The sequence below is a fragment of the Euprymna scolopes genome, chromosome 27, assembly GCF_053919585.1.
Source record: "Euprymna scolopes isolate OS-2025 chromosome 27, ASM5391958v1, whole genome shotgun sequence".
NCBI classification, from domain to species: domain Eukaryota; kingdom Metazoa; phylum Mollusca; class Cephalopoda; order Sepiida; family Sepiolidae; genus Euprymna; species Euprymna scolopes.
Window position 1 is genome coordinate 97,183,734 of NC_136508.1, and position 18,963 is coordinate 97,202,696.

Below are 18,963 nucleotides of genomic sequence, written 5' to 3' on the forward strand. Positions count from 1 at the left end.
GAGTTCAACCAATGGCGTTATCTCACCGCCCACCTGACAACTTCATTCACTCTTATCCTCGAGTGTTTTTTAACCTTCATAGCGATGGGCATTAGTGCATAAGAGTAGATTTGGAAATCTAAACTAAAAATACAATATTTCTCGAGGGCGCCACTATTCTAGTAAAGAACCATTCAGGAGATGACAGAAAGGGGCAGTTGGAAAAAAAAAAAATGGGTGTATTTAGAATTACATCAAAACAAAAAATCTTTCATGTATGTACGTACTCGTCACGGAACGCCCGGGATAAATGTCATATTCCAAAAATCACGTAAATTGATCATATACTTATTTTTGTTTTAACCAAGAAAAATAAAATACGATTTTTAGCGATTTTAATGCCAAATTGTATCCATTATAAGAATTGAGATGTCTCCCTCATACAATGATAGATAAAATCACAAGGTCTCGCTTTGTCATAAAATTTGATTTTCTTAGTTAAAAAAATCTATTTGATCTAATTGCGTGATTTTTGGAATATGACATCTTCGTTTCGTGATGAGAGAGTGCGTACGTCAAGATTTATGTTGTATTTTTGTTTTTGTTTTTAATAATAGTAAGTCTAAATACCAAATGTCTACACTTCACAAGAATGTAGTGTGTGTAATTTTGAAAGTAGAGAAGGTAAATAAACATTTAAATCTACGATATTTGTTTACATTAATCTTTAACATCACCGCATTTCGGGTGAAAACATTACGTACTTACATGCCATGGCGAAATTAATTCCAAAAATTACGAGAAAAAAAAAAGAACGGTGCAATATCCTCCAAAAATCCTTTAAAATTATAGGTTTTCGAGGGTTTTGATAACGAAAATAACGTTTAAAATTTCAGAAACTAGTAGTTTCCAAGAATAAGAAATTATAGTTTCAAAAAGTGGGGGATCACTTTTCTATATTAATTTAACGTAAAATGAACACCCACCTTATAGCGTCTGTTATATTTTTTTAGAGGTAGTGTTTATTTGGTAATTGTGGCTTGGTAGACTAACAAAAAAGTCTACCTTTAACTTTTTTCGATATGTTTTAAGGTGTGCTGCAAACGAATATCGCATTTAAATTTCCCGCAAATAAATAGTTTTCCGAATATTACGCAATGTAATTCTTTGTTGTAAATGGTGGCCATTGTACGCACAACATAAATACAAGTAAAAATTAAATCTATCAGGTTTTATCGTATGGAAGAGTTGTGCAACCAATTCAGTATAACAAACAAGGAAGATAACTCGACTTAAATTGACAAATTATGGGTCTGCCATTTTAAAAACAACGCATTTCAGAAAGTAATTGCGGATGTTTTTTTATGTGTTAAAATCTATTTAGCACATCTACTACGGAATCATTTTTTGTGATTATTGGAATTTTTACTAATTTCGACATGACACGCAAGTAATGTTTTCACCTGAAATACGTCGGTTTAAAAAGATCAGTAACGTAAACAAGCACTAAACCTACTTGTGTTGAAAAATCATTCATAAAATCCTTGGGGGTCGGGGAGATTGAGAGTGTAGAAGAGTTTTTATTTTATTCAAAGTTTTTCTTTTCTTTCTTTTTAACGAGGTTAACTTGTTTTTAGTTGAAAATGCGACATTTTCTGCTGGATAAAATTGTGAAATTGTAAAAAGAAAAAATGTTTTGCTGTTTATCGACAAAAAAAAAGGGGGGTATTTTATTTCTTTATTTGACAAAGAAACAAAGCCTTTTTCCTTTGAAAAAAAAAACAACAAAACATTTAGTACTTATGCAGAATATATACTGTGCCTTTTTTTTTTGGTGGGGGGGGGGGTAGGATTTTCAAGTTAAATTCAATTTTTATGGTATATTTTGCTGGGTTTATCCACTGAGGTACGAAAAAAAAAACATGACAAATATATATAACAGATAAATGTTAGCAAAGACAATATAAATTATTTTTCTACTTAAATTGAATAAGTTTCGGGTTTGTATTACTGTTCGAAAAAGTTGTCAAAAAACAAATATATAACAAATAAATGTTATCAAAGGAAAGATAAATTACTTTTCTACCGAACTGGATATATTTTTCGTGTTTTTATTCAATGTAACATCTTTATTCAGCTCGAAAAGCATACAGTGTTTACCGATGTATTCGAAAATTCAAGATGGCGCCTCACTCCCTCTTTAACACGGTAAGTTTGGGAAAAGGTGTTATAAATAATAAACTGGATAAAATACTGTTAAAAACCCGCTCAATATATGTTACCGTGACATAGGTTGACATATATTCGGCGGGTTTTTAATAGTATTTCGTATAGTTTTTTATTTATAACACCTTTTCCCAAACTTACCGTATTAAAGAGGGAGTGAGGCGCCATCTTGAATTTTCGAATACATCGGTAAACACTATGTTTTTCGAGCTGAATAAACAGTTTACATTGAATAAAAACACGAAAAATATATCCAGTTTGGTAGAAAAGTAACTTATCTTGCCTTTGATAACATTTATTTGTTATATATTTGTTTTTTGACAACTTTTTCGAATCTATGTGTACAGTAATACAAACCCGAAAGTCCCTTTGTCACATGTTAAGAATGGATTTCTAAATAGCGTTATTTCAACACACACGCACGGTTCGTATTCTGCATAAGTACAGTTTTTTTTTGTTTATATAGAAACATTTTAAGGTCTATTTATCCCCCCCCCTAATTCGCAAGGACAAAAAATAAGCGAAACAAACACTGTTTCACTTATTTTTTGTCCTTGCGAAACACTGAAACACGCAGTCAAGATTACTTTTTGTTGGTGTTTATAAAGTTAAATCAAAATAAATAAATGTGGTTATCTCCAAGTTTCTTCACCCAATGTTTACAAAGGCTTTTTGTGCGGAGCCGTCGGCTACAAAATGAAACGTTTTTTCATTTCTTTTTTAAATTGTATTTTAAAATAAACGAACAACAAAAATATTGATAACCTAATTGTTTGCGTGTGTTTATTTGCTTATTTAAAAAAAAAATACAATTCGCAAACAAAAATTAGTTTCATTTTTGCAGAGAGGCAAGCTATTTCAGGTCCGCATTTTTTTTTATTTTAATGGTTTTTTTTTTTAACAGAAAACCAAAATACAAGAGATGAGTGGGGGGGGGTAATAAAATTGCGAATTCTGAAACGTTTGGCGAAAAAAAAAAAAAAAAAAACGGAGAAAAACAACACGTCAGACTTTTCTCAACGAATGGAATTTCTCAATGGAACAACATCAGCCCCGACCCCTCCCTCGGTTCACCATCTCGCATCTTAACCCCCCACCCCATTCCCTGTCTTTCTATCCACAATCCTCCCCCTCACACGCACCGAGTAAGGGAGCGAGAGGGAGGGGGGGAGGGAGACGCAAAGAAAGTTTTTCAACGTTTTATTTTTTTAGAAGTTACATAAAGAAAAAGTGCGTTTCGTTTTGTTAAACGAGAATCGCACGTTTTTTTTTTATATAAAATAAGAAAAAAAAAATTCTAATGGAAACGTTTTAATTTGGAGTTAAAAATAAATTTAAAAAAGAATTTTTCGATTAACAAAAAGGATATTTTTTTTTTACAATAATAAAACCAAAACAAAAAAGAGGGGGGGGGGTCAAAATAATTCACAACAAATAAATGTTACGAAAGATATGTTACTCGGCAATTCTGAATAACAAAGACCACAGTGTAGTATCTGTTCTGATGCTCTTCACCTTTTTGGTCCTCGATCAGTGGAGGAGAAATCCTTCACGACCGAGGCAATTTTTATTTTTCCACTTTTTAACCCGATTTGGGTTTGTTTTACTTATCCACTGCCACAGATACAAAACAGTTGTCAAAAACCAAATGTTATCAAATGCAAGAGAAGTTACTTTTCTACCTGGCTGGATAGTTTTTTTAGGGGTTTGTTTTACTATACACGGAGATTCGAAAAAGTTGTCAAAAAAAAAATTATATATATATATATATATATAACAAATGTATGTTATCAAAGGCAAGATAAGTTACTTTTCTACCTAACTGGATAATTTTTTAGTGTTTTTATTTAATATAAAATGTTTATTCAGCTCGAAAAACAGTGTTTGTTTACCGATGTATTGCAAAATTAAAAATGGCACCGGACTCTCTGGAATACGGTAAATTTCGGAAAATAAGTTAAAAATTAAAAAAAAAAAAAACTATACAAAACTGTTAAAAACTCAGATTATATATCAGCCTATGTCACGGTAACATATATTGAGTGAGTTTCTAACAGTATTTTGTAGTTTTTTTAGTTTTTTTTTCATTATTTTTAACTCATTTTTTCAAACTTACCGTGTTGTTCAACAGAGAGTCCAGCGCCATTTTTAATTTTACAATACATCGGTAAACACTGTAGGTTTTACGAGCTGAATAAACATGTTACATTAAATAAAAACACTAAAAAATGATCGAGTTAGGTAGAAAAGTAACTTATCTGCCTTTGATAACATTTGTTATATTTGTTTTGTTTTTTTTTGTTTTGTTTTTTGACAACTTTTTCGAATCTATGTAACATAATCCCCAGTTTTCTTAGACTGAAGAGAGGACATAACTCGGGACGAATATTTTAGATTACTTGTTCATGGCGTGTAATATTTGTTGCCTATAGCGATGGACTTTTTTTTACTAGTAGTTGTTCTACTCGATGAATTTTCATAAGTTTTGGATACATTACTACTCTCGACATGACAATTTAGTACGTAATATTAGTTTTGCTTAAAACGACATATTAAAAAAAAAAAAAAATCGATGTTTGGAATCTGAACAAGCACTCAAGAAAGACCGCAGTTACTTCCCCTGATTCCATACGGTTTGAAAATTACTTGGAAAATTATGTTCGTTTAGAATTCAGTTTCTACTTTAGCGTTTTTCATAATTTTTCGATATGTTACAAATTTCGATATGACAATTAAGTAGACAGAATTTTTTTTTTAATGAAAGTCAATATTTTGATTTCCACTGATAACGGAAAAGCAAAGTTTCTTTTATAAAGTATGAACAAAGTTTTCAACAACAACAAACAATAATAAAATAATGCCTCGTGTATATATATCCGTTTAGATTTGATTTTCTTTTTCTTAAAAATCTAAATTTACTTCAGTTGTTTCTTTTCAGCGACACCCACTCTATAATTTGTTTTTTCAGCGGATTATTATCGTATCGTAATTAATCTACCAGATTATCTAAATATATATATATATATATATATATATATATATACACACACACACATACAACGTTCCAGTAAATTGGTCCCCCATTTTAAAAGCATCGACTTTTTCGGCCAAATTTCAAATTTAGCCATTTAAGCCATTTTTGAAGACCAAGCTGCTTTTAAAAAAGCTAAATTCGCGAAATTTAGCTGAAAAAAGTTGATGCTTCCAAAATGGGGGATCGATTTATTAGAACGTTGTATCAGAAACGGAACACCCCTTTAAAAATGTTAAATATCTAACACCCTGAAAAAAAAAGGGGGGGAGTTCACTCCCCTAATCCCTTACTCAGAACAATAGATGCTACATTTTGACAACAATTGTTTGTTTTCGTTTGATAAATAAAACTCATCTCACCTTCGGCCGACGTACCATATATGCAGTAATCCGCGTCGTTCGTCGGGGAGTAAAACGCGCCGGAATCACTCGAGGTTAAATCGTCGAAAATCATTTGGAAATTTTTTGTTAAAAAGTTTTTTTTAAATATCTTTTAAAAAAATCACAATTCTTTCTGTTGTTTATTTGTTTTCACTGAGTTTTATCGAGACGGGCACCTTTTATCTAAAGCAAGTCTTCTTGGCTGGGAGCTGAACATGTGAAGACGTTCTTGTAGACGAATGCTGACAAATAGAAAACTCCTGTTGAACATATGAAGTTAGCGAAGTTCATTGAGGGAACTATACACAAAGTCTTCAAAGCGCGACGTTTGCGTGGGTTGATCAATGCCATTCGACTACGTCACGCGCTGGGCGGAGCGAGTTTCTTTTTTCTGTCTCTCCTTTTTTTTACGCATTTTTCGTTTTCACCTTTCTCCTTTTTTTATTCTCTTTCAATTGAAATGTCATATCTCTATATTATTAAAATAGTCTAACAACTTCTCCAGTGTCTCTCTACGTGCTTATGTATACGTCCGTGCGTTTCTCGTCTCTACGTGACTTGCAAACTTCCATCGACTACCAATAGAGCCTGGGATGGGAGTATTTAGTTCTCTCTCACATCTGGGTCGGAGAGTGGGATTTGAGAAGTCAACGCACCCCAAGGAGCGGCAGCGGCACTGACCTTCATAAAGTGCCTGGGCAGCCCCGTCGGTAATCCCCAGTAAGGGCGCCTCAGGTGATTAGCAATAAACTAACCCCTTCTCAAAGAGAGAAGGAAAAACCTGGAAGTGTGGACTGGAGCTCTCTTCCTATAATTTCACAGAACCAGCACTCCGCCACTCCACTACACCGCAATCAACTGCAGCTCATTACAGGAATGGCCTAATCTCTGTTGATTTTGTGGGCCAAGGTTCTCGGAGGCCACTACGGCCCGCCAAAGACTTTAATCCGGCCCGCAGAGCTCTTTTATGGAAAACGTAACAAATATTCAGATCTTTTTTTTTTTAATGGAAATATGTGAAAAAAGTGTGGTTGTTTTTGTTTTTTTTTTTTCGTTCAGAAAATGATTAAATAAATGAGGTTTTGGAGAACCAGTTTTCACTGAAAAGCAAAGCTAATGAACAAAAGAGTATAAAACACGTTGGGCCAAGATCACAGTGTAGTATCTGTTCTGATGCTACATTTCATCTTTTCGGTCCTCAGTCAGTGTAAAAGAAATCCTTCATGACTGAGACATGTTTTTTTAAATTTTTGTTCCTATCCAGAGTGCCCCATTTTGGTAAGCTGGATTTTCCTCACATAAAAACCGACCTTGTGATTAACTCTGCCCTCGTGAGGAGGCAAATAGAAACACGTCCAGGTCATGTTTTTCTATTGTTATTTTGGCAAGCATAGCTCTAAAATATGCCCCCCCCCCACCGTTCGAAAACTTTGAAGATCCTTGGTTGAAGTTGTTTTTGAAGTGGCCTTTTCCCCTGTTAATTGTATGTTACTGGTCCTATAGGAGGTCGACCCTTCTAGGCTTTATCTTCTTTTCTTTGGGAAGGGGTTAGTTTATTGCTAACCACCTAGCGCACTTCTACCGGGGAAAGCCAACGAGGCTGCCCAAGCATTTTTTTGCATGCCAAAGTCAGAGGGGGGGGGTGCTTTTCAATTAGTTAGGAGCAAAGTATAGTACCTGTTCTGATACTCCACTGTCAGTGAAGGATAAATCCTTCTAGACTGTGGAAATTTAAATTTTTGTCCCAGTAGGTATGCAGAATACAAACCGTGCTATTTTTATAGGATTTTCAATTTAAGATACAGTAAAACTTGAATTTGTTTATTAAATTGTTAGGTGAAAGTATAGAATAGCTATAATGTCATCCCCTCCCCAGGTTAAGAATGGCTATCTAGATAACATTATTCCAGCACAGTCCGTATACAGAGTATGCCCTTTTAGAAAAGCTGAATTTGAGTTTGTATTACTGTACACACAGATTCGAGAAAATTGTCAAAAAACAAATATATAACAAATAAATGTTATCAAAGTTACTTTTCTACCTAACTGGATATGTTTTCATTGTTTAGATTTAATGTAACATCTTTATTCAGCTCGAAAAACATACTGTGTTTACCGATGTATTCGAAAATTCAAAATGGCGCCCGACTCTCTCTTTAACACGGTAAGTTTGGGAAAAGGTGCTATAAATATAAAACTAGACAAAATACTGTTAGAAACTCGCTCAATATATATTACCATGACATAGGTTGACATATATTCGGTGTTTTTTTTTAATAGTATTTTGTCTAGTTTATTATTTATAACACCTTTTCCCGAACTTACCGTGTTAAAGAGAGAGTCGGGCGCCATTTTGAATTTTCCAATACATCGGTAAACAATGTATGTTTTTCGAGATGAATAAACATGTTACATTGAATAAAAACACGAAAAATATATCCAGTTAGGTAGAAAAGTAACTTATCTTGCCTTTGATAACATTTATTTGTTATATATTTGTTTTTTGACAACTTTTTCGAATCTATGTGTACAGCAATACAAACCCCTGAATTTTTTCCCACATTCAAAACCGATCCTGTGTCTGACTCCCCTCGTGGGGAGAAAGTAAAAAAGGATTATTTCCAAGCCTTGAATTTGAGATCAAAGTGTTGCATCTGTATCTCGACCAGTGAAGGCATGTTTTTTTTTTTTCTGTTTTGTTCTAATCTAAAGTTGTACGGTACACTAAACGCCCCCACCTCATCAAAAGCCGACTTTGTGTCTAACTAATTTCTGAATAACCAATAAAAATTATTTTTACATTTACAAAAACTAGTGTTTCATGCTTTCGCACTCATCAGTGCAGGAAGTGACAACTTCTATTGGTCGGGAGATTCGACTCCAGCTACAAAGTCACCTTTGCCTCATATATATATATATATATATATATATATACTAGAAGGCGGCCTGGCATTGTCCGGTCATAAAATATGCATAAATATTATATTTTAATTTATACAGAAACTGAGACGTGCATGCGAGTATTATATTTTTTCTAAACAGTTCACTTCTTGTAAGTAAAAAAAATTTTTTTTCATTACTCGGGCTCAGATCGAAACGGAAACCTAAAAGACAGCGAGTCGAGTGTGATAACCATTAGACCAGCTTAATACGACTTTAAAAAGTCGTTTCAAACCTACTTATTATTAACATAAGGAAGCTGTCATGTAAACGATTCGTGCATGCGCAATCGTGAAACAGTTGACAAACGGATAAAAATCCAATGACCATCCCCGGTACCAATTTTTCAACTTTGACCCCTTAGCAGTACTTATTTTAAAAAAATTTTCTACATGTCTGAATATCCTATATACCAAATTTCAAGTCTGTAGATAAAAAATTCGTTGAGTAGATAGGTTAAAAGTTGTTCTCACACACGCACACACACATTCTCATAGATAGATATACACATGACATCATCATCATTATCATGCAGTCTGTCAGTCTTGACGATGACTAGTCGGGGCCTCAGTGCTTTATCCTTCGGTGTTGGCATAGTCTTCTTTCTGTGTGAAACATCGGGTCACAGGCACTGCATATGTGGGTGCCAGGGTTGTGTCGTCTATAGTGTCTCAGCTCTAAGGCTTCTCCAATCTTTCTTTCCTTTGTGGAGACTGTTCCGCCAACCACTCCTTTCTTTGGCTTGTTCCTCCCAACTCTCGACATTGATGTTCATTGCCTTCAGGTGCCGCTTTGTTACATCTTTGTAGTGAAGCTTCTGACCTCCTACCTTGCGGGTTCCATTTTCCAGTTCCCTGTAGAAGATCATCTTTGGAATTCGGTTGTCTTTCATTCTGGCAAGGTGCCCGGTTCCTCGTAGTTGCATAGTAGCAAGGGTAGCTTCCACACTATTTAGGTTTGCTGTCCTGAGAACTTCCGTGTTTGGAATAAAGTCATTCCATTTGATCTTCATGATCCTTCTCAGGTGCCTCTGTTGGACGGCTTCCAATCTCCTTACGTGTTCTCTATACAGAGTGTAGGTCTCTGCTGAGTACAGCAGGGCTGGCAGGATGATGGTTTTGTAGACTCTGCACTTCGTCTCTAGCCGGATAGCAGCCCTTGTGCAGAGCCTCTTTTCTAGCTTGCCAAAGCAGGCACATGCGCTTTGAATTCGGCAGCTTATTTCTTTGTCAGTACGGTTATCAGTATTTAGAGTGATTACAAGGTATTTGAAGTTTTCAACAACTTTTAGCACTTTGCCGTTGATTATTATTATAGACTCTTGCAGGTCGTTGTTATCTGGTGAGGGATGATACATCACTTCAGTCTTCTCTATGTTGATTTGTAGGCCTATATTCCCGGCTGTTTGAGAGAAAGTATCAACTATCCTTTGCATCTGAGCTTGATTGTGAGCTATCAGAGCAGTGTCGTCTGCAAACAGTAGTTCTGCTATCAGCTCCTTCCTTGTCTTGGTCTTCAGTCTTGCAAGGTTGAACAGTTTCCCATCAGAGCATGTGTGGATGAAGACACCTTCTTTGATGAAGCAGCATTAGTATGGCTGTCAGAAATAGGATGAACAGTGTTGGGTCCAGTACGCACCCTTGTTTGGTGCCGCGGTTTACTTCCAAGAGTTCACTTTTTAGATTCTCTACTACAACTCTCCCTTTTGTTCCTTCGTGAAATTGTTTGATAATTTCCACAAAGTGATCGGGGCATCCAAACACTTTAAGGACCTTCCACAGCATTTTTCGATCAACTGTATCAAATGCTTTACGGAAGTCTACAAAGACTATGTAGAGCTCCTGATATTGTTCAATGGCTTTTTCTTGAATCTGCCGTAAGCTGAAGATCATATCTATTGTAGATCTTTCATGTCTGAATCCACACTGTGATTCAGTTAGGATCCTTTCCGTCAGTCTGGCTAGCCGTGCTTGTACCACTTTAGCCATTATTTTCCCGGCAATGGTCAGCAAAGATATACCTCGATAATTGCTGCAGTCATTGTGATCACCTTTGTTTTTGTAGATTGGGATGATCATTACATCTTTGAATTCTTGTGGCAGCGTTTCTTGTTGCCAGCATTTTGCTATTAGTTGGTGAAGTTTTCTCATCAGTTGTTCTCCACCGAACTTGTATACTTCAGGTGGTATGCCATCAATTCCTGGAGATTTGTTCATTTTAGTTTTGTCAATTGCTTTTCTTACTTCCCCAAGAGTCGGTGTGTCATTCAGGTTCATCTGATGGGGGAAGACTTATGTGGCTTAAGATCTCCTCATCCGTATTAGATTGCACATTCAGTAGGGTGTCGAAGTACTCTTGCCATCTTTGAATTATCTGTTTTGTTTGGATCAGTATGGTGTTTCCATCTTCTGATAAGAGGGTGTTAGTCATCTGGGCTAACACTTCCGTCAGTGATCTGAAGAAACTTGCAGGATTGTTTTCCTCCGCTTGTCTCTGCATATCTTCAGCCTTTTTTAACTAACAGATGTTTTTCATTTCTCTTAGTTTTTTTCTAGACTTCTGCCCTCACTTGTTTCAGCTTCTCGTTTGCTCTAATCGGGTTGCTTAGCTTTGATTTTAATGCTTGGTTTCTTTCATTTATTACATCTCTAATTTCTTGGTCATTTTCATTGAACCAGTCCGCATTCCGCTTTTTTGTGTAACCAAATACCTCTGCCGCAGCAGAGAATACAGGCCTGCTTAGTAAGTCCCACATTTGTTCTGGTGACTCAGAATCATCGGTGGTTTGTTCTAATGCTGAGTTGATTGCAAGTTGTAGTCTATCTTGCCGTTTTCTATCTGCGAGCTTTGATGTGTTTAGCCTTCTCTTGCGCTTCGCTGTCGCCCTGCTGTATGCAGGTTTTATGGAGAACATGAAAGTAGTCTTGATTAGGTAGTGGTCTGTTTTGCAATCTGGTTGTCGCATAGCTTTTGTGTTCTTGGCATCTTTGAGGTCCTTCCTTCTTGTGATAACATAGTCCAGGAGATGGCGTCTCTTTGACTTGGGATGTTCCCAGGAGTAATGGTTATCCGAATGTTGGAAGTAAGTGTTATACACAACGTGAAGAGATAGATAGACAGACAGATAGATAGATAGAACGTGTGCTGATGATGGGACTAGTTGATATCAATAAAAATCAATATCGTCTCAGATACGATCGTAAACAAAGTGTTTATGTCGAATTTTAGATGCATACGTAAATGATTATTTCATAAATTTATTTACCTCGTATCTATAATATATACATAGACACAAACGCATATATACACAAATACAGAGATGCATACGTACACACATATAAACATACATAAACATGCAGATATGCATACACACGTAGCTACAGAAATATATACAAATATTCCAGTAATTTTAGGAGCAATTGGATGCATGAAAAAAGAATTTAAAAAACTACCTGGCAAATATACTTGGTGGACCAAGTATAAGATAGATTAAAGGATTACACTTAAAGGCACGGTCAGAATCTTAAAAAGATCTCTTGATTGGAATATAGGAGTTAACGGGTGTATGATTGGCATCTGGTAGGATGCCTGCTCCCCGGTTTGAACAAACTGATAAGAAAATCTCATATATATCATTCCAAAGTGAAAAAAAAAAAAATTAACGATTCGAAATAATCTTTCTTTCTCGACTGCTTGCAAACATATCTTTCTACATGCTTGGATTACACACATTTTGGATTTTTTTTTTATTTAGATCTATTTGTCAACAGTATAACTCCGACTTATGGGAACATTGACTTATCATTTCGTCTTGAAAATACTTAACCTTTCCATATATTTTAATCTGGATTTTAATTTTTAATTTTTCCTAACTTTTCCCTATTTCATGAACTCTTTTTACTAAAACATTTTTTTTGCATTTATGACTAGTTACCATATAAAGCAGTTTCAATTAATGCTAATACCAGCAAATTCAGAGCTTAGCTGTAATATTCATTTGTTAATAATCTCTTCTGATGAGAGAAACATATTTTTTGAAACTCCACGGATTAAGAAAAATTTTTTTTTTTTTTTTTTTAAATATTTCTTATTTGAGTAACCTGTAGAAAAATAAATTCTTGCAAATTATAATTTACAGCCACAAATTATGTTCTATGACGAGCTCTATTTTCTATTTTGGTTGTATTGAACTTTAAATATTAATATTCGCTTTAAGTTTACAGAAGCTTTTGGCCTGTAAACTTAATTTTCACTTCTTGATTATATATATATATATATATATATATATATATCACTGCTGATGCTATTCTCTATCTATATAAGAGCCAGGTACGTCCAAGGATGGAATACTGTTGCCACATCTGGGCAGGAGCTGCTAGAAAGGACTTGGCCTGCCTTGATAGAGTTCAAAATAGACTTCGTAGCCTCGTAGGAGATGTCCCTTTCTCTTCCTTGCAACCTCTATCTCACAGAAGAGATGTTGCGAGTTTGTCTCTGATGTATCGTTATTTTCATGGAAAGTGTTCAACTGAGCTTCAATCTCTGGTCCCCCCTCGCCAAACTTTCACAAGAAACACTCGTCTAGCTGTAAACACTATCAATAATTCCCCCCACTCTTTATCTGTGCCTAAACCTAAACGTAGATTCCATGAACAAAGCTTCTTTCTTAGAACTGCACGCCTGTGGAATTGTCTTCCGTTTTCCTGCTTTCCGACTTTCCGGCTGACTACAATATGGTTGTCTTCAAGTCTAAAGTAAATAAGTTCTTGATGAGCCGTTCCATATAAGTTATCAAATTTACCAAATTTTCATTACTAATGATTACTATATTGTCCAATTTCTACTGTACACTCTTTAACCCTTATCCTTGAGTGGCCTCTTGGCCTTGATAATGTGGTGATGCCTATGTAAAAAAAAAATATACACACACACACACACACACACACACACACATATATATATATATATGCGCCTGCGCAATTCAATCTGAGAATACCAATATTCGTTGGATTTTACCACTGTTTCTGTTTCCTTATTTTTTCAATTTGGATTTTTTTTTTTCTTTTTTACACCATTTTAATTTATGTGCTAATAAGCAAAATTTATAAATACCCACATCTTTTATTCTAATAACATTTCCACCAATGAGATTTTTTTTTACAAGGTGCTCACCACTTATCAAGGCCCGGAAGCCACTCGTGGATAGGGGTTATTGTAAGTAAAGTACGTTAGTGTGGATATTTTAGAGTGTCTACTTAAGGGGGCGGTTCATCAGGAATTTGTTTACGTTGGACTTGAAGACATCCAAGTTGTAGTTAGGAGGAAAGCAGGCAGACGGAGCAGAGTTCCACAGGCGTGTAGTTCTAAGAAAGAAGCTTTGTTCATGGAATCTCCTTTCTGATTTAGGCATAGATAAAGAGTGGGGAAAGTTTTTGACAGTGGATTCAGCTAGACAGGTGTTTTTTGTAAAAGATTGGAGAGGGCGGACCAGAGATTGGAGTTCAGACGAGCACCTGCCATGGAAATAACGATAAAAAGAGATGAGCCAGAGCCATTCATTGAAAATCCATGGATTAAGGAAAAAACTTTAATAATTATTTGTTCTACTTTGTCAAACAATAAATTTTGTTGTAATTCTACATAACTCAGAATTTGCACACACACACACACATATATATATATATATATATATATATATATATATATATATATATATATATATATATATATATATATATATACTAGCAAAAGTACCCGTCGTTGACTGGGTTCAAAAACAGCCTACAGAAAATGGACTGATTTATGAAAGTATGATAGGTTATGAAAAGGAAGGGTTGTAAAGAGATAGCTTCGAATTTGGGGGTATCAAAACAAAAGCAAAATATGATGAAAGTAAAAATAAAATAGATAGACCCCATAATTTATTATACCATACCTGTTCACACTGAAACAGTGAAACACTTATCACAATATTCTGTATATGCTATATTAAAAAACCTTGTTAAACTTTGTGACATATTTCCATTCTATGGAGGTCAGGCGCGAACGAACACCCCGTAATTTTATTATACCATATTTCTTCAAACTGAAACATAATTATCAAAGTATACTTATGCAGATAGATATGAAAAGTCTGTATTAAAGATTGTGCCTATTTCCATTCTATGGAGGCCAGGCGCGAACGCAGACCCCACAATTTTATTATACCATCTCTATTTAAGTTGAAATATACTTATCAAAGTATTCTTATAAACATACTATATCGATATACACACACACATCTCTATGTAGACACGCGTGTGCGTAGAATCACGTTTTATTTTCCTACAACCAGGATTTTTAAATAATAGTTGGGTTAGTTTCTGCTCGAACGAATCTCACTGCCCCATTTTTATTTTTATTTCTCGTACTAATAACCATTTGCAAGTTTTTTGTTTGCGTTCTTTTTCCTTTTTGTCGTCTTCATTGCTTACGTCTGCTCAGGTTCGCAGGCGATAAGAAAAAAAATCATAGAAAAGCAAGCACGTAGTAGATATAGTAGTAGTAGTACTAGTCGACGGCCATTGCTGTCTGGCAAGTTATGAATGAATCTCAAGTAAAAAAAGAAAAAAAAAATCTATGAATGGATGTCTGTGTGTTTTGACTTGCCCGGAACTCAGGTTCACTGAGTCGATTCGCACAACTCAAAAACTTTATTTACTTACACTTTTTCAAATAAACAAATAAATAAAATAAAATAAAAAAACAAATAAAAAAAAAAGGTGCTTATTCAGATTGGCACTTATGGCGGCAGTTAAAGTAAAGAAAATACAGAAAAGTCTGTATGGTGTACGTAACGTCGTACCACGTACCACTCAGTAATAGAACGAAGATGAAATATTCCAAAAATCACGTAATGGTGATTCTTCTACACTATTGGGACGAAATTTCAGAAATCGTAAAACTGAATTTCACATGAAAACAGTGGTATCTACGTATTCCTCGTAAGATAATTATATCGAAAAAAAAAAAAAAAATACGAAAATCGATAAGGTAGAAAATAATTTATGAAAGAAAATAAATAAAAAAATAAAATTTGATGAAAACGATCGTAAGACACAGGAGAGTTCAAAAGGGAGGTAATTTCCCGTTTTGATTTAAACAAGATGGCGGCAATTTTTCACCTGCTAACACAGTTAAAATTGTTTTGTTTAATAATTCAGTAATATTCAGGTAATTTCGACTGCATAATTTGGAAGCTACCATTGTAATTTATTAGAATTGACAAAAAACAAAAAATCAGTTGAAACCATTGTTTGTTTTTTATCTGAAAACTCCATTTATCAACTACAAAATCTCGTCCCAATTCTGTAAAAGCACCAAACGTAATTTAATCAAGTAGCTTTTTTTATCATTATAATTTAAGTCAAATTTTACGATTAAACGTGTCGTAGTGTTTCGTCAGCCATGATTACATTCGATGAAATAAAGGGGAGACAACTCAAATCGAAGTGTCGAGGTGAAAAATAAGCCTTACGTTCAGTATAGTTTAGCAGTAAAATCGCTAAAAGTTCATAAATTTTGATTTTCTTAGTTTTAAATAAAACATGATTTACCCGATTTGGGGGACATGCAGTGGCGTAGCTAGACCTTTTGCCGCCCGGGGCGGTAGTAAAATCCCCCCCCCCCGGGCATTTGGGTGCCCGAAAAATTCGACCGTGGAAAATTCGTCCATTTTTTGCTAGGTAGGAAAACTGGTTCATTGTTATTAAGTTAACATTTATTCTGTAGTTGCTTAATTTTAATACATTGCGAAAATTGGTTCTACGGTATCTAATTTTCCTAAATTCAATTAAATTAAAATTAAAATATGAAAACTGATTTTTAATATAAGTAGATGGTGGGGGTTGCCCGGGGTGATTTTGTCCGATCCCCCAGCTAGCAATTGTAAAGTTTACAAGGAGTTATAAAAAGTATGCTACAAAAACAAACGTTTGATACTTTCAAAGTCTTAGCCTCATGAATTGGATAGTAATAAAATTAATGAATTCAAACTTTCGCATCTAATGTTATTTCCTCTTTGATGTCGGTGTATATACACCCAAATATCCAACTTTCTTTTCGCACCTATTCGATAAAAATTTATATGAAAGTTCCCCTTAAAGTATGAATTTGTTAGCATTTTTTTCGATTTTCCCCTTTTACCATCTCAAAATGCCGCCCCCCCTTAAGCTCAGAAAATAGGGACACATTTTTTCTGATTCCGATACCCCCCAAATTCCGATTTTTACAACCTTTTTGGTATAAAATTTCATATTTTTTGTTAACTTTTGTTTATTTTTATTTATTTTTTCTACTTTCTATTTTTACCCTCTCAAAATGCCGCCCCCCTCAGGTGTGCCGCCCGGAGTGGCCCGCCCCCCTCCCTAGCTACGCCAGTGGGGACATGAATTTAATTGCCGCCATAAAGTGCCAATCTGAAGAAGTATTAAAAAAGAAAATACATTAAATAAAAAAAATAATAATAAGAGTACGAGGATTTAGGACGGAAGCCAACGGACAAAAAAAAAAAAAAAAAAAGGAGGAGTCAAAAATGGAAAAATATAAAATAAATAAATGTTACCAAAGGCAAGATAAGTTACTCTTTTATCGCCAGATTAAAACCAATTTGAAAATATTATTGCACAAATATTATACATTTTATAGCCCCCCCCCTCATATTTTGTTTGTCTCTTTTTACCGAACAAAATATGGAAGCCCCTAGGTAACCAAATGAACATTCAGTAAAACCGTATTTCATATTTAATATACAAATGTGTATAGTATTAATCGTTAAACTGTAAATCTTAAAACCTAACAAAATTATAACAAAGATTAATTATTAATTGCAGTTTGAAGAAGATAAACAAGGGTTTTAAAAAATCATGAAGTCGCTTCTGCTTTTCCATAGTTCGTATAGTTAACACAAATCTGACGTCACGGAAACATGCGGTCCATTTTTCACAATCGTTTGGCAGACCCTAATGAGCAATGTCGGAAATTTATCCGTTTTCAAATGAATTCGGCGAGAAACGAACAGCCCGCATAAAAATTAAAAGGTAAAATAAAAGGGGGGGATACATTAATGAAGTTGAAAGAGGGCTTGCTTAAAATGAAAAGATTTTATTTACAAAATACGTTACAAATTGTTCCCTTTGCAGACATTCAATGACAAAAAAAAAAAAACCGCCGAGTGGGTTTGTTTTAGTATACACGTAGATTCGGAAAAAAATTGTCAAAAAAAAAAAAAAAAATTATATATATATATATATATATAACGTGTTCAAAACGGATTGAAAAACTAGTTGGGAATAGTTGTAAGAGTCTCTGAGGAGTGACTGGATGGAAGGTTTACAGTTCTATGGACGAGAGGTAATTGTCCATCCTTTCACGAAACAGCTGTAAGAGCTTAACGCCAAAATAAGTGAATTTCTATTCATGTAGGTTGTGATTTTATTCAATTTACGTATATATGCTCTGAAAACTCTTTGGAAAATTCATTGAGCTGAGATTATAATTGAGTTAGTATTATAGACAATTATATTCTAAACTTGCAACAGAAAGGAATTGTTGATAAAGTAAAATAATATATAAAATAAATGTTATCAAAGGCAAGATAAGTTACTTTTCTACCTAACTGGATATGTTTTTAGTGTTGTTGTTTTTTGTTTTTTTTAATGTAACATGTTTATTCAGCTCGAAAAACAGTGTTTACCGATGTATTGGAAAATTTAAAATGGCGGCCGACTCTCTCTCTCTGAAACGGTAAGTTTGGGAAAACGAATTATAAATAAAAAAAACAGTCAAAATACTGTTAAAAAACAACCGAATATATGTCAACCGATGTCACGGTAACATATATTGAGTGAGTTTCTGACAGTATTTTGTCTGCTTTTTTTTTTTTATAATTCGTTTTCCCAAACTTACCGCCTCAAAGAGAGAGTCGGGCGCCATTTTGAATTTTCCAATACATCGGTAAACACTGCACGTTTTTCGAGCTGAATAAACATGTTACATTAAATATAAACACTAAAAACATATCCAGTTAGGTAGAAAAGTAACTTATCTTGCCTTTGATAACATTTATTTGTTCTATATTTGTTTTGTGACAACTTTTTCGAATTTATGTGTACAGTAAAACAAACCCGATTTTACTCACTTTAAAACGTAATCAGTTCGAAAGTCATACAGTGTTTATCGATATTTTTGAAAAAGACAAATGGCTCCAAACACCCGGGCAACGCCAGGTACCCCCGCTAGTAAATTATAAACCTCGCTACAACGAACGACTACCATTAATATGAACATTAAGCACAGGTACTTCCAAAATAATACACACAATGAATTCAATAGGTATACTAACATGTTTGAAGATAGTCATTTGCC

General features: G+C 34.5%; 1 protein-coding gene and 1 long non-coding RNA gene across 4 annotated transcripts in view; one reads left to right on the top strand and one right to left on the bottom strand.

Moving 5' to 3' along the window:
• The window catches only part of LOC145249032 (uncharacterized), a 41,112-nt gene extending 35,201 nt beyond the window's left edge, over nt 1-5,911 (bottom strand). Inside the window, exon 1 of one of the 2 annotated variants that reach the window (XM_080110891.1) lies at nt 5,599-5,911. In XM_080110891.1, the coding sequence (XP_079967017.1) occupies nt 5,599-5,692 (94 nt within the window). In that variant the 5' untranslated portion in view covers nt 5,693-5,911. The remainder of the gene's footprint in view (nt 1-5,598) is intronic. The other variant, XM_080110892.1, reaches the window with a different exon arrangement.
• Nucleotides 1-18,963, top strand: part of LOC145248667 (uncharacterized) — a 144,587-nt gene that overhangs the window by 56,453 nt on the left and 69,171 nt on the right. The gene's annotated exons all lie outside the window — the stretch shown is intronic.